This window comes from Dasypus novemcinctus, chromosome 6 (assembly GCF_030445035.2).
Source record: "Dasypus novemcinctus isolate mDasNov1 chromosome 6, mDasNov1.1.hap2, whole genome shotgun sequence".
Taxonomy (NCBI): domain Eukaryota; kingdom Metazoa; phylum Chordata; class Mammalia; order Cingulata; family Dasypodidae; genus Dasypus; species Dasypus novemcinctus.
The window spans coordinates 42,944,230-42,965,980 of record NC_080678.1 but is presented as its reverse complement, the minus strand read 5'-3'; the positions used below and the strand labels follow the sequence as shown (position 1 = coordinate 42,965,980).

General features: G+C 44.6%; 1 protein-coding gene across 1 annotated transcript in view; it reads right to left on the bottom strand.

Moving 5' to 3' along the window:
* PIK3AP1 (phosphoinositide-3-kinase adaptor protein 1) overlaps positions 1 to 21,751 on the bottom strand; it is a 122,740-nt gene that overhangs the window by 5,479 nt on the left and 95,510 nt on the right. The window contains exons 11-16 of the mRNA XM_004456977.4: positions 21,482 to 21,547; positions 19,437 to 19,642; positions 16,559 to 16,631; positions 10,383 to 10,538; positions 5,624 to 5,694; positions 4,053 to 4,171 (exon numbers count right to left, since the gene is read on the bottom strand). Coding sequence (XP_004457034.2) covers positions 4,053 to 4,171; positions 5,624 to 5,694; positions 10,383 to 10,538; positions 16,559 to 16,631; positions 19,437 to 19,642; positions 21,482 to 21,547 — 691 coding nt within the window. The remainder of the gene's footprint in view (positions 1 to 4,052; positions 4,172 to 5,623; positions 5,695 to 10,382; positions 10,539 to 16,558; positions 16,632 to 19,436; positions 19,643 to 21,481; positions 21,548 to 21,751) is intronic.

Below are 21,751 nucleotides of genomic sequence, written 5' to 3'. Positions count from 1 at the left end.
TCATATGCTTTACAGGTATGCCGTAGGTGAACCTCTTCCCATGAATCCCCCATCACTGACACCCACACCAATGATCCTCCCTTGCCACAGTTGTAACTCTCTGTGTTACAACTTCTTCAAAAGTGAAGCCAACAAGGAAGCAACTGTGGCTCAATCAGTTGGGCTCCCATCCACCATATGGGAGGCCCTGGGTTCGTGTCCCGGGGCCTCCTTGTGAAGGCAGGCTTGCCTGCATGCCGTGGAGAGCTACCAGCCAGCAAGCACTGTGGAGTACTGCCAGCCTGCAAGTGCCACAGAGAGCCGATTCAGCAAGGTAATGCAACAAAAAGGGAGACAAGTAAAAACACAGGAGAGTGTGCAGCGAATGGACACAGCAAAACAACAAGCAAGCTTGGTGGGGGGGCAGGAGTAAATAAAACTAAATATAGACACACAGAAGAATGTACAGAGCATGGACACAGAGAGCAGACAGCAAGCAAGCCACATTGGGGGGAAGAAGGATAAAAAAAAAGTGACACCAACAAAATAACTGAATAAAATCAATAAGAAAATGAAATAATAATGATAGTTTTAAAAATGACGAATAAAATACAAAAATTAAAACGATTTGAAATAATAAAAAAATAAAAATAAAATTTAAAAATAATTTTAATATTAAAAGAATTAAATTTTGGTATTATGTCTTTCATCACCATAAGATCTCAGCCTTACATTTTATCTTCTACCACAAGGACTACAAAAATGATGTCAATTCCTTCCTGGCCCTTTTCCTCTCTGCTACCCTACTCAGTAGTTGGGGTTGGCCTAAAAGCATACCAGCTCCATATTTTTATTTTGATGAAAAACACCTGCTAAAGATTGGAAGCCCCACCTCAGAGAAATGGATTTGTAATTATAGATGTACTAAGACCATGGGAGGTAAAAGGATATTAAATCATAACCAGGAAGAGGTCTGTGGAGAGACAGACACTCTAGGACCTGAGAATCTGGAACTGGAGACTCCATTGTCCAGAAATTTCTGGGCTCTGGCTGCTCTCTCCTCCCTGATGAGGGTGAGGTTTCACTGACAATGAGTTTTGTTCAATAATTCAGCAATTCTGGTACTGGTTAGCATTCTTTTAAAACAGGACTGTTATTTAGCTGACATGCTCTTGTATGGTCATATACATCATTAAAAATATATTTAAATTTCCTTATTTGTTAGTTAACAGCTTCTTTCCCAAGACTCCCAAGTGTCCCCACATTTTGACCACTTCAGCTGCTCTTGTAGTCCCCATAGATATCTTTAGAACTCATCAACTAAGGGGTAACTTTCTAACACTGCAAGAGGCCTCCAGAACTGTGTTGTTTAGTTGATATCCAGGCTATGACTTAAAAAGAAGTTCAGGGGAGCCAGTGTAGATCAGTGGTTGAGCATTGGCTTCCCAAATATGAGGTCCTGGATTCAATCCCCAGCCCTGGTACCTCAAAAATAAAAATAAAAGGCTCTAAACAGGAAGCAGATGTGGCTCGAGTGACTGAGCTCCTGCCTACCACATGCAAGGTCCCAGGTTCAGTTCCCAGTGCCTCCTAAAGAAGATGAGCAACAAATTTTATTGGAACACAGCCACTACCCCCCTAAGAAAAACAAAAAACAAAAGATGAGCAAGACAGCAAGCTGACACAACAGGCTGGCACAGAGAGCTGATGCAACAAGAGACACAGGGAGGAAAACATAATAAGAGCACAACAAAGCAGGGAGCAGAGGTGGTTCAAGCAATTAGGCACCTCCCTCCCACACAGGAGGTCCCAGTTTGGTTCCCGGTACTTCCTAAAAGGAAGATGAGCACACAATGAACAGACACAGCAAATGCAAACAAGAGGGTGGGGAGAAAAATAATAGACTCCAAACATAGTGTGTCCTTGTGAACTGCAAGGTAAGCAGTTCCCATTTTTAAAAAAAGTGCATAGATTGTTAGTGACTGGGATGGACTGAGCAGGGGGATAGAGGTTGCACCCTCCAGTGCTCCTTGATCAGGGGCAGGAGGGGGAGTTTCAGGACAACATAGGCAGGAAGAGTTACCGATTCCTAGAGCTTGAAGAGGAGAAGAGACCAACAAGGTCAGCCTCCCCTCTTGTCTATAAGAGGGTCAAGCATCTAAGTCATTCAGGAGAGAGGCCCATTTTTATTCCCTGCTCAAAGATATCATTCTATTGTGAAATCTGCATGTGTACTTAGTAAAATAATTGCATATTAGCAAATCCTCATGCCAAAAATGCACACAAACCCCAAGTTCTATCAATCATAGATTTCTTTGCAAGCACTGTTTTTTTAGCAAAAAGTGTTTTCATCTTGTTCTCTCTCCACTTTGTCCAGACTCTCCAAATAATGTGCCATCTCTTTTTACACCCGTTTCTATTCTTTAATTTCTGGAGTCCATATCCCAGGTTGTTTTATCTTCTCTTCCACTGACAAAATCCCACAAAATCTTTGTAGCTATAGTTTCAACTTTGTGAACTCTTTCATTTTGATACAATTAGACAACTGCTTCCACAGTCTTCAACTTTCAATAGTACAAACGTCCTGGATCTTTGCTCCTTCCATGACATTTAGACTATCTTCAACAAGTGTCACATAATGATTAAGATTCTGGGTCTTGGTGTCAGGCAGACCTGAGTTTGCCACACAGAGTAAGTCTCAACTGAACCTCAAGACCCAGTTCCTCCATCTGCAAAATGGGATAATATTAAATATCTTCCTCTTAGAGTTGTGGAAAGAATTAAAAGACATAATGCACTTAGAGTGTTTGACATAACACCTAGCACATAGGAAGCTCTCCACAAACATTAGTATTTATTACCACAATCCCTCTCCATAAACCCTCCTCTCCCATAATTCCCAAGTGACAGAATATTATGTCAATTTAGGGTATTAGAATAGATTATTCCTAAGGTTCATTCTCAGAGTAATAATTTAATATGTGACATCAGGTCAACACAAAGGAGACATGTCTGCTGTTGGAACTTTGGATGTTTGTGTAGCAGGTGTCAATACATGACTGATGCCAAAAAGCAGTAAAGAGCAAAAAGAGAAATGCAACAAATTCTCACAGAGTCAGCTTCTTTTTCCAAAAAACCAAAAGAAATGCCTCCTTGTTTCACTGTCTCAAAAATCCCACAGATGAGATTCATTTGAGTTAAAGTTTCAAAATGCGAAGTTCTTCCCCATTTCTTTGGGTTGAAAATAAGTTCTTCCCCATTTCTTATCCTTTTCATCCACAGATTATATTTTAAACATCAAAGAATTAAACTCCTAAAACAGGGGCTTTTATTCCCAAGGGCTCCTTTCTCCATTGGCAGACACACAAGGTAGCTTTGACCATTTTTTTCCCCACAAGACCTTAAAAAGTTTCCTACCAGCAGGCGCCAGGACCATATAACAAAGACATACATCAGAGTCCACTTAATTGGTTGAACTCTGTTATCTAATGTTCATCTCCAAATCTCCATATGTTTACTCCTCTCCAGTATAAAAATCACTTATATCGAGCTCTTACTCTAGGCCAGGAACTTAATTTTTATAACTCTGTGAGGAAGTTCTATTTTTACCCCCATTTTTATAGATAAGGAAATTGAGGCACATGAAAGGTAAATAATTCATCCGAGTTCATAGTGGCTACTGGAGACTTGACTCTAGATGGTATGGCTCTAGAGACAAGCTCTCCACCATACCATGCTGCCTCTCACCTTTATTTTCTTTTCTAATGCCTTCTTATCTCCTGTTCCCCCTATAAGCATATCAGTGTGGTGAATGCTAGCCAAACAGATCAAACTATTCAAAAAGCTGATGAATATCAATATATTTCGTTTATGAACTATTGCATTTGCTATTTAAATATTTGTAACTAAATGACTCACCACTTAAATAAAAAATTCGCTTTGGAATGTATCAAAAGTGAGCATTTCATTTAGCCCTGCCCACAGTTAAGTTAACTTAGATGTCCCTAAATCCTATTTTCCCACTACTCTTTTTCAGACAGTAAGGAAAAATTTCATATCAGCTTCAGTATTACCTCTGTGAAGCAGCTCGTGGAGGCACCCTGGGGGGCCTTTCAAGGGGCATGGTGGGTGTTCCGTCCACTTGCTGGGGGCCTGGACTACGACTTCTGCCAACCTCAGGGACTTCATTATCCTACAGCAAACGAGATGAGAAAGAAAGATAAAAATGCCATTAAGGGAAGCAGACTTCGCTCAACGGATAGAGCATCCGCCTACCACATGGGAGGTCCGCGGCTCAAACCCCGGGCCTCCTTGACCCGTGTGGAGCTGGCCCATGCACAGTGCTGATGCGCGCCAAGGAGTGCCCTGCCACGCAGGGGTGTCCCCCACATAGGGGAGTCCCACGCACAAGGAGTGCGCCCGTAAGGAGAGCCGCCCAGTGCAAAAGAATGTCCAGCCTGCCCAGGAATGGTGCCGCACACGCAGAGAGGAGAGCTGATGCAGCAAGATGATGCAACAAAAAGAGGCACAAATTCCTGGGCCACTGACAAGAAGAGAAGCAGACACAGAAGAACACACAGCAAATGGACACAGAGAGCAGACAAATGGGGGCAGGAGGGAGGGGAGAGTAATAAATTAAAAAAACAAATCTTAAAAAAAAAATGCCATTAAGCAACCAGCACAGTAGATACCAGTATCCCCAAAGCCCCTCAGTCCTCCTCAGGCTTTGGCTGAAAGTTGTTCATAAGTTGACTATGAGCACAGCAACACCCTGGCAAGCTTTTGCTTTCCTCTTAACATCACTGAGGAAGACAACTGGGCCCAAATGATCATTAACCGCCTGACCTCCAGGTACTTGCGACTCAAAGTGTGGTCTGTAGTCTAGCATCTGGTCCAACAACATCAACAGCATCTGGGAGCTTGTTGGAAATGCAGAGTCTCAGGCTCTTCCTCAGACTTGTTGAATCGGAACCTGTCCTTGTAACTAGATCCTCAGCTAATTCTTACGCATATTAAAGTTTGAGAAGCAGTGCTCCACATAACCAGGTAGAGCGGGGAAATTCTATTTTTTAACAAAAGTTTTTTTCTGAGAAAATAGAACTGGGAGGGATCCCCTGTCATAAGGCAAGACAAACTGTGCAGGAAAGGGTTACCCACCCTAGAACGGCCTCAGAGAGTGTGCTGGGTTGGAAGTGGCCCTTCCGACCCCTCCTGCTCGACCCAGCTGCCGCTCCCTGAATCACCGTCAATAGATACCCTAACCCAAACCAGGCCAGCTTGCAATGGGGCCCCAGGCTGAGGCAGCAGTCACACTCTGCTGGGAGGCTCTGTGGTCCCCAGGGACCCGTGTGCCTCTCTGTACGGGAAGAAGCAGGAAAAGCCAGCGTGCACGGAGAGAAGAAAGCAGACATGCGCAGAGCAGCAGAGACTGGAAGGGTATAGGCTCCGGGACACACTGGGACCACTGGCCTGGCAGTTTCTGATCTCCAGCAATGTGATCCTGCCCCTGGATCCCCTGACGCTCGCCCAGCTCCTTCCCACAGAAGCCTCTTTGGCTTAACTCACTTGAGTGAATTTTTCTTTCTTGCAATGAAACAACCTCTGAGTATGACGAGATAGTGGGGAGGGGCCCCCCAGCTCTCACCTCGTTGTCCCCTTCCATCCCGCTGCTTACACTGAGGAGGCTCCGTGTGCTGGATCGGTTACTGGCGCTGCCTGGTGGGTAGAAACAGAATAAGCCAGACTCTGGATTGTTTCAGGCGAAGATAAAATGCAGAACTCTTGCACTGACTTAATTTGACGGATAGGAACAATACATAAGCTGTGGGCATGCGATTGCCATCTTACACCATTTTATTAGAGTTCAGTTTTTCTTTCAGCATAAAATGAGATGCTTCCATTTTTATTACCATTTTATAACTACCATTACTGAGAGCTTACCACAAGTTAAGTGCTTTAAAAACATCCTTGAATTTAATCCCTATGAAAACCCTATTTGATATCTGGGCTCCAGTCTGACAGACAAGGAAGCAGAGTGGCTTTGATTCTCAGTTGTTTGGTGGTATTTCTAAAATCTGCAAACAAATTTCATGCTTTAGTTCTCTGCCTCATTTAGGAATTACAGCAAGAATGTACATGTATTATGCATGTGATAGAAGGGGCCAGACAGTTTGAAACAAAAACAAAATACAAAGTACCAATTCAAAAGTATAACTTAAGCTCATGGTATGAATGTGACTATGTGAATATAGGTGCTCAAGTCTTTTGAGTTGGGAATTTATCACCTACGTACCAGTTGGGAATTTATCACCTACGTACCATCTGGTAGAACTTTCTGGAAATGTTCTATTCTGTGCTATCCAATATGGTAGCTAGAGTGAAATGTGGTTAGTGTCACTGAGGAAATGAGTTTAAAATTTTATTTTATTTTAATTAACCTAAATTTAAACAGCCACATGTGGCTAGTGCTGTTGTATTGGACAGCATGGTTTTAGAACTAGCTCGACCACATGGTGATCTAGCAATGAGGAAGGAAAAATAAAAGTTGATCAACTGAAACAAGAAGATTTTTACTTTAACTTATCAATATTGTCACTAACAGTATTGACAAATCTTAGGTTTGCTGAATTTCCACCAAAAGTAGCTCCTCATTAAATTAGTTTATCAGTATACAGAAACTATAAAAAGTTCTTAGTTTTGACTTGATTATGGTGTCAAATTTGACCTAATTAATTTAGTAGTAGCTTGAACTGAGTGGATTACGATTTTAATTTTGGATTATTTTCTTGGAGGCAGATTTTTACATTTAAAATAATGTTTCAAAGTAGATCTATAAACCAGGGGGTACGGAGTTAGTGTATAAAGAAGCATGGCAACCCTGATCCTTTCTATTTACTGTTACCTAAACACGATGTATTCACTTGGCCAGAACGTCTTTTCTCTCCACTCCTCCTATGCCATCCTTACCCACAAGTCTGAAAACTGTCTTCAAGGCTCAGGACAAATGCTACCAAAATGTTCCAAGATTCCCCCAATGCAAGTAACCCCTCCCATTGATGGGTTCCAGGAGGAAGTAAAAAGCTGTCACAGGCACAGGCACAGCTCCAGAAATTTGTACCCTTGGCACTCTTAAATCTTGAACCTCCAATGTTTGGCTCCAAACTTTGGCTTCCCTAGTTCACCTGCCCTGGCCCTCTCCCCTCTCCAGGATGATGACTTGCTTGCCCACATCCCTCTGGCTGCCTGGTTGGTAAGAGACTCTGGCCCTGGCTCCCATAATCTTCACTCTTGCCAGGCTTCTGTCAACCAGGAAGAATGATCAGGCATCTAATTTGCCCCCTCCTCTATTATAAGCCCCCTTAGGACAGCTCCAATTCTTTTTCATCTTTTGCTCCCAGCACTTAGTCTAGCACAATTTGCACAAAAGTGTCTTCAAGTCCTCAATATTTGGTGAATGAATGAATGAGGGAAGAAATGACCAAATATAATATGACCCTTAAGAAACTTAAGCCACATACCCTAGAAGGTCAAAATTCTTTCTATAATGGAAGTTTTATTCTCTTAAACACAACCCTAGTAGTCTGGGACTTAAAATTTTCATTGTAACCAGACTTAACTTGCAAATGTTTTTCTATGGTTCCCAAGAAATGACAACTGAACCATAATAAAAACTACTGCTGTTTTTTTGGGTATAAATCTAGGTGGATGGGAGGAGGCAGATGGTGGATCAGAGCTGGGCTATCTTCATCCTCCCTCTTTGCCTGGGAACTGTTTCTATTTGGAAAGCATGGCCCCCATGGTTAAGAGCACAGAAAGACATGGATGTGAATCCCAGATCCCTAGCTTATTTGCCAAGTGACCCGGGCAAGCAGGTTAACCTCTCGAAGCCTCCATTTCCTTATCTAGAAACTCACGCAGTGTTGTTTAGAACGAATCAGATCACATGGGTAGCATGCCTGGCATGGGGCCAACACTAAGTATTTGATTAAGGGTATCACCTATCATCTGTATCATCATCATCAATTTCAAGATGGCAGACTATCCATTAGTGACTCCCCATGAATCTCATCTCCCAGGATCCACACCTTTAATTGTTCCCTACCCTTCACTGGGCCTAGCCATGTGACTTGCTTTGGTCAATATGACATTAGCAAGCATGACACAAGCCAAGGCTTATCCTCCTGGAATATTCCCTTTTGTTATCCCACTGCCATGTAAGTAAGGCTATTGAATGATAAGAGGCCATTTAAGAGGCCCAGAGAACAAGAAACTATCTTGGATGTGCCAAGTCAGGCTAAGCTTACACCTGAATACACCCAGCTGATGCTACACAGAGCAGAGATGAGCCATCCCTGCTGAGTCCTGCCAAATTGCAGAATCAGGCGTAAATAAATGGCTTATGTTTCAAGCCATTTGGGATGGTTTTGGGATGGTTTGTTAGACAGCAATAAATAAGTGAAACTATATAACAGGGACTGGATGTAGTCTATGGCTAAAAAGTAGAATGAAATTCATTGATCCATCATTTAATAACATTTTCTCTTTTTAAAAAATATATTATTTATTTATTTTTAAAAGATACATAGATTATATAAAATGTCACATTAAAAAATATAGGTGATTCCCACATGCCCCACTCCCATGCCTCCCACTTTTCACACATTAACAACTTCTTTCATTAGTGTGGTACATTCATTGCAATTGATGAACACATTTTAGAGCATTTCCACACAGCATGGATTATAGTCTATATTGTAGTTTACACTCTTTCTCACTCCATTCTGTAGGTTATGGCAGGATATATAATGTCCTGTATCATAACTTTTCTAACTTGATGAGCTGGGCAATAAGTCACCACACAGTATCTCAAAGTAAAACATACATGTAAAACTTTTCCATTCATCTGAGCCTGGAATGAGTGCTTGGCATTTGTCTAGTAACATTTATAGTTGTCCCCTCCGGAATGCTCTGCCATCACCATGGGAGGTCTATACCATTTCTTCCCCACTCACTCCCACCCCATCATGCATGTCTGAGAGAAGGGCCACATGCCTCTTGCTTCCTCTGCCACTTGCAATCACTGGGAAAATCTCTCCTACTTCTAGACTTGTCCAAATTATCTAAATTGCCTCACAGGGACTTTAGGTTTTACATAATCACACTCATATGTAAGAGTAGGTTTTCTACTCAGTCCAATCTAGACTTCTCATGTGGCCTTGTGATACTCTTTGCATCTATGTGGACAAATATAGTGGCAGGAGTGCTGACCTGAAAGAAAAGAGAGTTGGAGTCTACTCCCCCTTTGCCGGTCACTGGCTGTGTGGCCTTGGCAAAACTCTCTCTCTGGGTTGTAAATACCTCATCTATAAAATAGGGAAGGAGGCTAGCTCAGAGGCTCTTGCCCTAAGTCCATGGGTGGGCAAAATTAGGTGTGTGGGTTTGTGCATGCATGTAAGCATATGTCTTTTTTGGGAAGCAAATTCAGAGCACATTAGAGTTTCAAAGGGTTTTGGGATGCAGAAAAGATTAATAACCCCCAGGTCAGGTGACCTTCCTGCTCCAACATTCATTTTGGGGTCCTCTGCCTGACATTTAAGGAGATGTGAGTCCTAAAATTCAGTTTCTTTCTTGCTCTTTTATTGCTTCCTTGCTGTTTTCATGACACCAAAATGTATGAAAGAAGGGGAGCTCAACCAACTAGGCTTGTAAAGCCAATGTATCGATATCAGCTCACATGGCCCGGATCCTCTAACAAAGCCCACAGTTCCTGTCTGCAGGTCAGCATGTGTTATCTGTTATGATCAGATTCCTAGTCAAGCTTTCGAGTCAAACGGGAGACATTTCCTAATTAGGTCCTCAACTCATCTGTGACGTTGGGATTCTCAAATATGAGATCATTGTTTTCTGATTCTGACTTCGTACTCATTCCTTCCCCAAACTGCAGTTGGGGAGGCAACATGAAGAGTGGAAAAGAGTCTTGGTTCTGGATCCAACCTGCTGGAGTTCAAGTCCCTGCTCCACTGCTTATTAGCTATGTAACCTCAGGCAAGGCACTCTAAGCCTCGGTTTCCTCATCTGTAAATAGAGGTAATAGTACCTATCTCATCAAAGTATTGTGAGGGTTAAATTAGATCATCTGTGGGAAAGGCTTAATGTATAGTAAATGCTCAAGAAATGCTAGCTGTGACAGTTACTAGATTTTGCTATTCATGAAAAAAGTAGAGTAATATTTGTCATGCAATCTGGTTTCAGAGGGTATCTGTGTAAAGGATCTCGTTTCTTACACCTCTCACACCCAAATCATCTCCAACTGAGATCTCTTGGACTCATAGAGAATGTTTCCAAAAGCCCAAAAGCACCAGCTGGAGTGCAGCTGTGAAGGCACCCCTGGTCATCCTGCTTACTTGCTGTGCTGGAGGTACTGTCTGTTTTCCAGTCTCCTCGTTTTAGCTCCGTCCTTGGAGGAAAGACGCTTTTCCTGGGGCCACTTTCATAGACTCCAAACTCCACTTTCCCAGGCAAGGGCTGTGAGTGCCGGATTGGAACCGTGATCTCCAAGTCTGGAATTAGAGGAAAGAGGGATGAGCTTCAAGACACCAGGCTGCCTCCTAACTGAGCTGCTCAGCCACTCCCTCTGCCCCTGCCTCCCTTATCTGAGCACAGAGGCTGTGGGAAGGAAGGGGAGAGCAGGAAGCCTGAACTCTCAGAGAGTAGGACCCCTGCCTGACTCACCATTGAAACTTCACAGAATCCCGCATGGCTACCCTGGGTGACAGGAGAAGATGGAGAAATGCGGAGAAAGGGCAGAGAAGTCCATCAGGTCATGGGCAGAATGCACAGTTAGAGGAAGATTTGGGCCCTGGCTCTGCCACTTAGCAACTTTTAAAGTCAACCAAGGCGGTGGACTTGGCCCAGTGGTTAGGGCGTCCGTCTGCCACATGGAAGGTCCGCGGTTCAAACCCCGGGCCTCCTTGACCCGTGTGGAGCTGGCTCATGCACAGTGCTGATGCGCACAAGGAGTGCCATGCCACGCAGGGATGCCCCCGTGTAGGGGAGCCCCACACACAAGGAGTGCGCCCTGTAAGGAGAGCCACCCAGCACGAAAGAAAGTGCAGCCTGCCCAGGAATGGTGCCACACACACAGAGAACTGACACAACAAGATGACACAACAAAAAGAGACACAAATTCCCTTGCTGCTGACAACAACAGAAGCAGACAAAGAAGAACACGCAGCAAATAGACACAGAGAACACACAACCGGGGGGGGGGGGAGGGGAAATAAATAAATAAATAAATCTTTTTTTTAAAAAGGTGTCAATTGTTAAAAAAAAAAGTCAACCAACCTCTCTGAATCACTTCCCTTGTCTGAAGAGTGGGATTATATCTATCATGATTGTAATAATAGGTTATCCCATGCATCAGGCACAGTTCTAAGTGCTTCCATCTTTTGAGCTCATTCAATCCTCACAAAACCCATGAAGTAAACACTATTATCACTCCCAGCAGAAATTGAAGAACAGAGAAGTGAAGTAACATGTCCATGTCACACAGCTGGTAAGTGGCAGGAGCTAGGATTTGAAGCCAGGTTCGAGTCCAAGCTCTCAACCACTAGTCCCCACTGTCTCTGGGATCCCTTCAAAAATGATGGGTGATGGGGGAGGGGGGGTCCACAGCTGACAGCAAGGACACAGAAAGTAACAGAGTTCATTCCAGGAGGGCCATCAGGCACCTGAGTTTGTGATTTGGAAAACGCATCAGTGGGTTTAGGTCCCACCACTTCAGAAAGATAGATTCCTTTGTCCAGAAAAGCATTGACCTGATATCCTTACTTGCTTAGTTAGTCCTGCCCAGGGGTTTGTCTTTAGTCCCCAAAGGTTTTGTGAGAGCAGGAAGCAACTCCTTTTTCTAACGAGCAGAGTTAAGATATTTGGGTGCCCACATCAACTTTCTCCTCAAGAAGTGTGGAAGCCAGGCAAGCTCCTGAAGGGCCTCTGCTCACCGCCGAGGACTTTCAAGCCCAGGGCAGGGCCTCGCAGAACAGGTGTGAGCTGGGTGTACTTTAGGGGCCGAGAGCGCTTATCTTCATGTACCACTTCCTCCTCTGCCTCTACTCCTTCTAAGGGCAGGGCGCAGCAGGAAGTTCAGGGAGTCCAGGAGACAGAGGAGGCACCGCTTGCCAATGCCAGAAAGTTTGCTGAGATGGCTAAATGGATAGACTAGAGCAGTATCCCAGAGCAGGAGTGAGGACAGATGAGATCAATCTTACAGCAAATCTTTTGCACAGAGAATTTTAAAAGGGTGAATTGTTAGCTTGTTGTAAGCTCAAGCTTTCCTCTTCCTAGAGATTCCTATTCCAGGTCTAGTGTGTGATCCAAGTATTAGACCAACTCTCCAGCTCTTTATAATAATGCAGATTTTAAATTTTCTCATCCTTGGGCTCTCTGGGTTACAATTGTGCAGGGGCAGCACCCACCCAAGCTTGGAGCTACTTGGGCAGAGAATGGCCTAGTGCACGCTCACGGGGTGTGAGCGCACAGTGGATTAGGGCCCAAACAAGTGCCATACTTTCTTTTTTCCTCTCAGCTTTGACCAAACTTTACTCCAATAACCTCTTTAAAGGAGGTTCCTGTCTGCTTTATTAACTTCAATGTGGCAGTTGTCTACCTTCAACCAGTTCTATTAGGAAGGAAAGTAAAATACACAGGATAAAAAAGGGGAGGGGGGGGTTAAAAGTTCAAGAAATCAAGTAGAGCCAGCTTAAATGTCTAAACAATCCCAATATTCTTTAAATAAAGGTATAATGCCAGGAATAATAATTTTCATTACCATTTGCGTAGTACTTTTCCTAGGGTGTTGTTATACCTTGTTTGAGTTTCACTGCTTTTCCACTAAGCAGGTAAGTCAGGTGTAACCACAAATGAGAAAACCTGGGCCCAGAATGGCTAAAGGAAGCGCCCTGGATCATAAAATGATGCGGTGGCAGAACGAGGACAACAGCCCAGGTTTCCGGGGACCCCGCCTGCTCCTTGCTGTCCTGGCCTGGACTGCTCACAGACAAGCCCAAAACACAAGTATTGCTTGTCTTCTCGTGGGGGCAGGGCATTCAAGAGCACATGGGCCCTCCAAGTCACCAGTCATGCCAGCCTCCTCTGACCTCCAGAGCCATCCTTGCTCTGCACCATCCCAGCAAGAGCAAATCTACTCCCTAGGGCTGGAGAAGGACTGGCAAACTGTTCTGAATCGATTCTTAGTTTTTAATTATCCTTGGTATGCTTACACAAATTAAAGAAAAAGAAACTTTTTTTTTCCTTTTCTCTTCTAAGGCAAATGCAGTTTCCAAATTAATAGTCAGTCCTTGAAGTTGGAGAGGGTTACATTCGTGGAAAAGGTCCTTTAAGCAGAAATACCATTCATCAATTTAAATTTTCCTATAGGTCAATGTTATCGTGTGCAATGGCTTTCAAATGTTTGTTTGTTTGTTTGTTTTTGTGAAGCAGAATTATTTCCTTTAGTGGAAAACAGGATTTTAAAAGGATCTATGGAGAGCCAGTTGAGCACCAGCTTCACACACACAAGGTCCCAGGTTCAACCCCTGGCCCGGTACTTCAAAAAAAAAGAGCCGCAATGGTTGAAGCATTTGTTCCCGGCATCCCCAGCAAGATAAAGCTCCTTTCTACAGAGGTGACTGCATTATGTGGGTCACCCATTCCTTCCCTGTCCTACTTTCCCACTCCCATGGTGTCCTTGGCCATCACCTCCATACAAACTACTTGCTCTCAAATCTTTGCCAGAGGGTTGCTTCTTGAGGTGGGAGGTGGATGGAATGCAAACCAAACCATCTTCCTTTGGAAAAACTTAAGTCTTATTTAGTTTTAGTTTGGTCTAACCTAGACTACAGCCACTGGTGGTGTAAATCACTTACTCGGAGCCTGGTTAACTTTGGGTGAATTTTGTATTATATTTCAAAACTGGGATGTGATCACCCTGAGATCATCCTGAGAGGCCCTGCCTCAGCGGACACCAGCGGGCGTGCAGCTCCACATGCAACCACAAGAGCATGCTTGTCAGGGCCAGGCACTGTGCTGGTAGAATTTCTACCCTAACTCACTCCATTCTCACAGCAACCCTAATGGGGTCAGTACTTTTACTTTTGCCATTTTGCAGACAAGGGTGAGGCTCAGGGAGGTTACGTATTTTGCTCATAGTTCCCAGCTAGTTAGGAGTGAGAGTGAGCTGGCTCCAGGGCCCATGCCCACAGCCCCTGCACGACACTGCGTGCATGTCTGTCTCAAGACAGTATCGCCCAGGGCACCAGGCAAAGCCCACCAGGTGGGAGGGCGGTAAACGCTGTGAGGATACCGGGGAGGTTCAGCTCTTGAGGCCAGACTCTAACACCAGGACTCTGGCCGGTCTTCAAACACCCAGGACCACCAAATCACAGGTTCCTTGATGCTGCCTATATTTAAAAGCTTGAAATGCTTCATTGAATGAAGGCTTCTGTCTAGTGCTCTAGTTTTAAGAAAGCACCTCAGCCCTTTGACCACCCAGCGCCCTATTGTCTGACACTAGGATGACTGTGCAGATCTTGAACAGATTTTCTGCCTTGTCTCCTCCCTCCTCCTCTCAACCAGAAGGGCGGACGAGTGTGAGCTTGGGCAGCAGTCCCATAAGTTTGAAAACTAGACAATTTAGGCAGGTGTCTTAGGATCACCTCTTTGATCCTCCAAAAAGTCACAGAAGAACCTGCAGGCTGCAGTGAGGAGTTTGGGTTTCACTCTGAGCTGGACAGGAGTCACTGGAGAGTTTTATGCAAAGGAGTGGCATCTTCTGATTTTTATTTTTAAGTCAGTCATTGGTTGTAGTTTGGAACATTAATTGTAAAGGGGCAAGAGTAGAAGTAGACAATTGAAGAGACCACTGCATTAGTCCAGGCAAGAGATGATGGTGGGCCGGCTGTGGCTGTGTCATGAGATGTGGTCAGAAATGACCAGTCTTAGGATGCATTTTGGAGGTAGAAGCTCTGGGATTTGCTGATGGTTTAAATCAGGGGTTCTTAAACAGATTCCAGGAGGTCTGTGAGTGTGAATTGAAAAGTCAAGAAAACATTATTCTTGTGGGGACATGTTGGTGCATGTGTGATATGTTTATCAAATAATATACAGTGTAGTGTGGACTTAGTGTGATTTTTATTTTGATGTAGCATATTCTGAGTGCAGTGGATAAGCGCCTGCAAAAATGTTGGTAATGATGGTGGAGATGGTTTTATGACACTGTGGGAAAACTTGTATTTCTAAATATTTGCCAAAAATGACCATTTGAACAGATGATGAACCATGTTAGGTTATTGGGTTTTGAAATTATGGGAAAGTTGTAAAACATAATGTTGAGTAATCCTAAAATTTAATTTAAAGACATGCCAGTGTTGAGTGTCATAAAACTATCTGCCACTACGTTCTGAGAAGTGATCTATGGTTTTCACCTGACTGGCAAAGGGGTCCATGGAACAAAAAAGGTTAAGAACCCCTGATTTAAATGAAGGAATGAGTTAATAGCAAGCAAAGGCAGTAAAGGAGTAGTGCCAGGTGAATGGAAGGAAAAATAGCTTCTATAGATGCTCAGATGAAGGAATAGAAGAGCTGGAAATGGTCCAGGAAGGCTTCATAGAGAGGGGGCTGCCAAGGCTGGGTCTGGCAGCTCAGTAGATCTCATACAGGTGAGAAGGAAGGGGTATGAGCAAGGCCCTGTGGCAGGAGAATGCTCTGTTTGAGGACCAGAGTGTTACAACCTGACAGGTTCAAGGGAAGTTGGGCTGCGGAAGGTAGCTGGAGACAGGCCATGGAAGTTACACACAGGCAGGGCTAGATTTCAGCTTATTCTTTACGTAATGGGGATCCATGCAGGATCTGAGTGCCTCTGAAAGCCTTTTCTTAACAGCTCTTCTTGCTACAGTGCTGGCTGGGCTAAATCATAGAGTCTCGCCATGCCAGAGACTCCCAGGGAAGACGCAATCTGGACAAAAGCCAACCCCTTCTACTCAGGGGTGAAGGCAGCTAAGGGAGGGTGGTCAAAGGGAGCAGGGGGCCCAGCCTGCCATGAACACAACTGGAAATCACGCCCTTGCTGTTGCACCCCTGCTGTACCTAGTGGGATCCCTGCTACACAGGGGCCTGGGCTTCTGAAGCAATGTATGATGTGATTCCACACTTGAGTCATATACATACACTATGTGAGGGGGGTTTCTGTGCTCAAAAACAGGTCTTTCCAAATGCTAAAGGGACAGTCAGGTATCTGGGGAGAAACCATCATCATCATCTCTGATTTGGAGGACAGAGAGCTGCAGAGTTCAATCCACTCATTCATTTACTGGGCCTGTCTCATGTGCCTGCTTCTGGATATACAAAACCAGTAAGACAAAATCACTGCCCAAAAGGACCTCACAGTCTAGAGGAGGACCCAGATCTGTAAACAGAGTGACAGGTGCTAGGCAAGAGAGCTGGCCAGGCAGGCCAGAGGGAAAAGGAGAGCCACAGGTCCCCACAGTGCAGCACCCTCAGCCTTCTCCCTGCTGAAGCCTCATACCTGCCTGCTTTCCTGATTTTTGCTTCTCTCGCTGTCTTCGAGTGATGCTGTCTCTTAGCCGTTTAAGATTTTCCTGGAAAAAAAACATACACCAGAATTATACCTTCTGGACTTTAGAGTTTCTTTCTGATGTGACGCTGTTTGCAAGTTTAATTGCACTGCAATAACATTTTCAACATGCAAGTGAGGACCAGTGCATTTTCAGTTGGCCCCCAAAGAAATCCAAGTACTCCTAGAATTTGTGCCTGAAGAGAAGACATCTTTTCCAAAGTAAGTGCTTCCCACCCTTCTGGATCCCAGCTCCAAGCCCAGCCAATCACTAACCTGTTTGCAAACACTCCACACATATTCCTGCCTCTGAGATAGTGCTTTCACATCATTCTCTGACCTTGAGGGATGTCAATTCCTCTCCATTAGTCTATTCCAGTCCGAGGTCAAGGTTCACCTTCCCCATAAATAGTCCCCAAACTGCTCCAGGCCTTAGTGACTGCCCATGCCAACCACCTGACATTTGTCTTGCCACATGCATGTATGTGTGTGTGTGCCTTGTCTCTTCAGAAATACTAGGAGCTCTCCAAAGGCAAGAGAGCAGCTCTTGAACTTTCTGTAACCCTGCTGTTTAGCCCACTGTAGTCATTCAATGAATGCTGAGAAGGTATGTGAGGGTCAGGATTTGTTGCTATTTTAGTCAGTAAACAATAACAACCACAAAGTTAAGTGTCTGTATATTCTAGGGGAAATGTCCCAGGGAATAAGGTCCTGACAATCTGCCTGGGGCAGAAGGCTCATGGAGTCACAGGAGGCTAGACTGGAAAGGTTTTTTGGTTTGCAATCTGCCAAGCTGAGTAGACAGAACTTGGACCAGGAAGCAGAAAAGAAACATTGGAAGCTTTGAGCTCTAAGGTTAAGGCAAACTGGAGAGGGATGGAGCTGGAGGCAAGAAGACCCACCTGGAGACTACGAAATAGGACAGATGTAAGTGATAGAGGACACTGGGAGGTGTCTGGAGGATTGGGAAAGGGGCAGATGCAAGAGGAAGAATGCCCCAGAGCAGACCAGGCTAGATGTGCAGCTGATTGGATACGGTGGGAGGTGTGGGGGAAAGAGTCGAGGAGTTTCTGAAGCCCAAACCTCAGCCCCTGGAGATAGCAGTGCCGTGAACAGGAATGTGCTGAACATACTGGAAAAAGCAGTAGCTTTGAGAGATTGTTGCTGGACATGCTGCACAGTATAGGGCACCTCAGGGGCATGCCCAGCTGGTGGTTGGAATGCAAGGACTAGAGACACAGCCAGAGAATCACCTCCACAGAGAAGGAGCCCAAAGGAACATGAGCTGTGCCCACATGTGGGAGGGGGAAGTGGAGGAGACAGAGGAGTGGACAGAGAGGACAAGGAAAAGGAAGATGGGGCAGCCCAGGAATGGTGCCCACACCCACCAGCCTGTGGATGGAGGAGGCTGAGGAAGTGCCAGGAGGCTGTCAGGGCACAGAACAGAGCCAACACCAGGGACTCTGGGTACAGACAGAAAGACAGCTAGCAAACTACAGCTAACATTTATTCTATTTTTACCATGTGCCAAGCATGCCGAGCACTTTACATGGTTTGCATCATCTAGTCTCTCCCTTCACATTCCAGAGATAAGAAAATGGAAGCACAGAGTGCCCAAGATCATTCAACCAGCAAGAGATAGAAGTAGGCTATCACTCAGCCAGCCTGGCTCCAGAGCCCCTGGCTGCTCTTGCTACTGTGCCACGTGGTCACATGACTTGGTAAGGAGAAAAAGTAATTGTTTGGACAGAACCAGCCTTTTCTTGGCAGCCTCCCCGGGTCTCCTAGGTGAGGAGGGCTGTGGATTCCTGCACTCAGTGCACAGAGTGCCTTCCCACCCTCAGACCCCCAGGGGCAGCAGGGCCAGCTGGCAGAGGTGATGCCAGTTTTAAGGAGCACTAAGAAGGTAGAAGGTGCAGGACGGCAGCACAGGCTCTGGAGTGAGGAAGGGATGGTTCGAATCCTGACTCTGCCTCTTCACCGCTCTGAGCCTCCATTTTCTGCATAGTGGGAGTAATGGTACTTATTTCTATGCATCCTGTGAGAAGCAGAGGAGATTCAACCTATTCAACACTCAGCACAGTGCCCAACATGCTACTGTCAGAACTCAACAACAGCATGAGCTTTCGAAGGCGCTCTTGAGCTCTTTTCATCATTTTAAATTACATATCAAAAATATGAATATATTCTCAAAGATAGATAGATAGATAGATAAACAAAACCTTCAAACCTCAAAGATAAAGCAAAAGTCTCCTCTGACCACCCAAGCCTTCCAATTCCCTTCTCCTGAGAGAAGACGGCCCGGATGGGGGTGAGGGGCCCTTTCTAGAACATTGCCTTTGCATTTCCATACATATGTACAGAAATACAAAGTCTGTGTGTATATGAGAGTGTAAGTTTTAATTTGTATGGTTTGATACCTGCAACTTATTTTGGTCATTTAACCCTATTTCTTGGAATTTTTCCAAGTTCTCCTTGCATTCGAAAGTGTGATAGTTCTTTGGGAGATGTGGCATTAGGAGTAGAAAGAGAGACTCTGCAAAGAGAAAAGCTGGAAAGTATAGGGCCAGAGGCAGTGAGAAACAGCAGCAGAATTAAGGTTTACAGTTGGGTTTTTATTCCTGATCTCTAGCCTCCCAGCAACCAGAAAAGCTTTCCAGTCAGGGAGCGGGGCGGTCACAGATGGAGGTGACACAGACACACTCACACACACACACACTCACTGACTCAGGATGGTATGCATGCACACATTCACAGGGACAGCCAGTCCTCGAGGGCTTACAGTCCAGTGGAGAAATAGACATGAGACAAATTCCATGGCGCTCGTTACCTGCTGGAAGCGAAAGGACTCGGATCGCTTCTTCTGGTTGAGCTGCCACTCTTTGAAGTGGAGCACAGCCTCGTCCACGTTGACGATGCCCAGCTTCACCTGCTCCTGGAGGGTAATGAGTTGCCGCTGGCCTGGTGTTTTCATCCCAGCGAAAGGGTCATATATGCTTGACTGGGGCCTGTCCCTCCATGGTCTGACGGGCAGCTCTGAAAAGGATGGTAAGACCCAGTTAGACAGCTTCCCCACTGGCGAAGAGCCGGCGGGGCAGGCGGGTTGGGATTAATGAGGCTGGTCACTGGTTCAAGAGGACTTCTTGAAAGAACAATTACAGGTAGAACCAAGGCAGGGTCAGAATGTGACAATGAATCAGGGGAGAGGGAAGGAGCTAATAGCTTCAAAGCTTATGACACTAAAGTAGCTGCAGTAACATTTTAGGTAGGTATGAAGTCCATTGGACAAGTCATTGGAACACCCCGAGCCTTAATTATTGGGAAGCTTTTCTATCAGACTTTCTAAGCCTCAGCCCTATTGACATTTGGGGTCAGATAATTCATTGTTTTAGAGATTATTCTATGTAGAGTCAGATGTTCAGCAGCATCCCTGACCTCTACCCGTAGATATCATTAGCAAATGTCTGCCCAGTTGTGGACAACCAAAAATGTCCTCAGATATTGCCAAATGTCCCTTGGGGGGCAAAATCACCCCCAGCTGAGAACCACTGCTCTTGACTAAAATCCTCTCCTAGAAGAGAAATGTACAGAGCATAAAAATCTAGCCCAGAAGCTTCTTCCAGCACCACTCCCAGCCTCACCTGTCCTCACTGCTTCCAGGCAAAGTGGGGGGGGGGGGGGCGGGAAATGACTGAGGACCAATGGGCATGAAACACCAGAGGAGATGGACACAAAAAGATCCATGACCCAGGTCCAATATCACCTGGTTTTCCTTGGGTTGTTCTAGTGCCTACCCCTTTTCCACACTACAAAATCATAGTTCTTTGCTTTGGAGATTCCGGGGAAATAAGAAGCAATCCCTCCTCTCACCAGACTTGGACTCTGCTTTACTAAGATCTATGGGAAACGAGTTACTTGCAGAGGTAATGGGGCCACTGGAGCATGGAAAGACAACTTGACATTTTACTGTTCAATTTGTGCAGAGCTATCCTTGATTTAAATTTCTCCAGCAGGACTCCATGTAATCATTGTGATTCAGGGAGATAGCAACAAGGAAAAAGAGAAATGACTTTACCAGTGAATATTGAAAAAGCCTCAAAGAAGATGAGCTATCATTCTGCCTAACCATTCACTCATCAGTCTACACACTCACATACCCTTCTCCTGGGTTTGTCCTTTTCAAGGCAGTCTTTAATGGTGTTGGGATGGGGTGAGGGGAGAAAACAAAATGTAAAAGCCAACTAGTGCCAATCTCCCACCACCAAAGTCCTTGTGGATGCCTTCAAAGGCTTAGATAATATCATGGCTGCTTTTTCAAAAGAATCATCAATGGGATAATACTGAATGCCTCTATTTAGTACAAGGAAATTAACTTTTTAAAAAAACTTATCTTCTCAAACTTCCTTAAAAGGCCTTTAGGAAAAAAAAAGAAAGAGAAATGGGATGTCCAAATTGTTTCCCAATGGCAAACAAAATGTCTCTTAAATAAAAGTTGAATGAAAGTATAGTTTGTTTAGAGTAGATAGGGTAAGTAAATAGCACAGAGGGCTGTATCATTAGGTAAAGACTGGGTGCTGGGCCACCTACATTCATCCTGTTGGCATCGATTTCTATGTTTAGATTGTACTTTCTGTGCTGTGTGGACACTTTCTGTGTGTTTCCTTTGTACGATCAATTTGTACAATAATAGACTACTCCAAATCTCTTCCACACTTTACCATCGTACAGGATTCTACAGCGCTCCACCCTAAGGTACTTCTTGGACCTCTCTCTTTTTCAGCGCAAAGAAGTCGTTGTTATACTTGGAAATCACAGCAGCGTGAAAACTTCTACCAGCTGAAAGTTCATTCATATTAGGGGATGCATCTGCCTTACCTTTCCTGAGGCTCTCTGAAGAAACGTAGAAATTCTCAGGCCGCTCTTGACTTTTTTCTGCAAAAACTGTGAGATAAAGAATAATCTGAGTAAGAGCAAGGGAGACCTCTTCCTAAAGGACTTTATATATTGTGTGCACTTAAAAGGTAAATATTTTCACCCTACAGTATAGATGAATCTTGAAAACACTATGCTAAGTGAAATAAACCAGGCACAAAATGACAAATATTATATGATTCCACTTAGATGAAATATTTAAAATAAGCACAT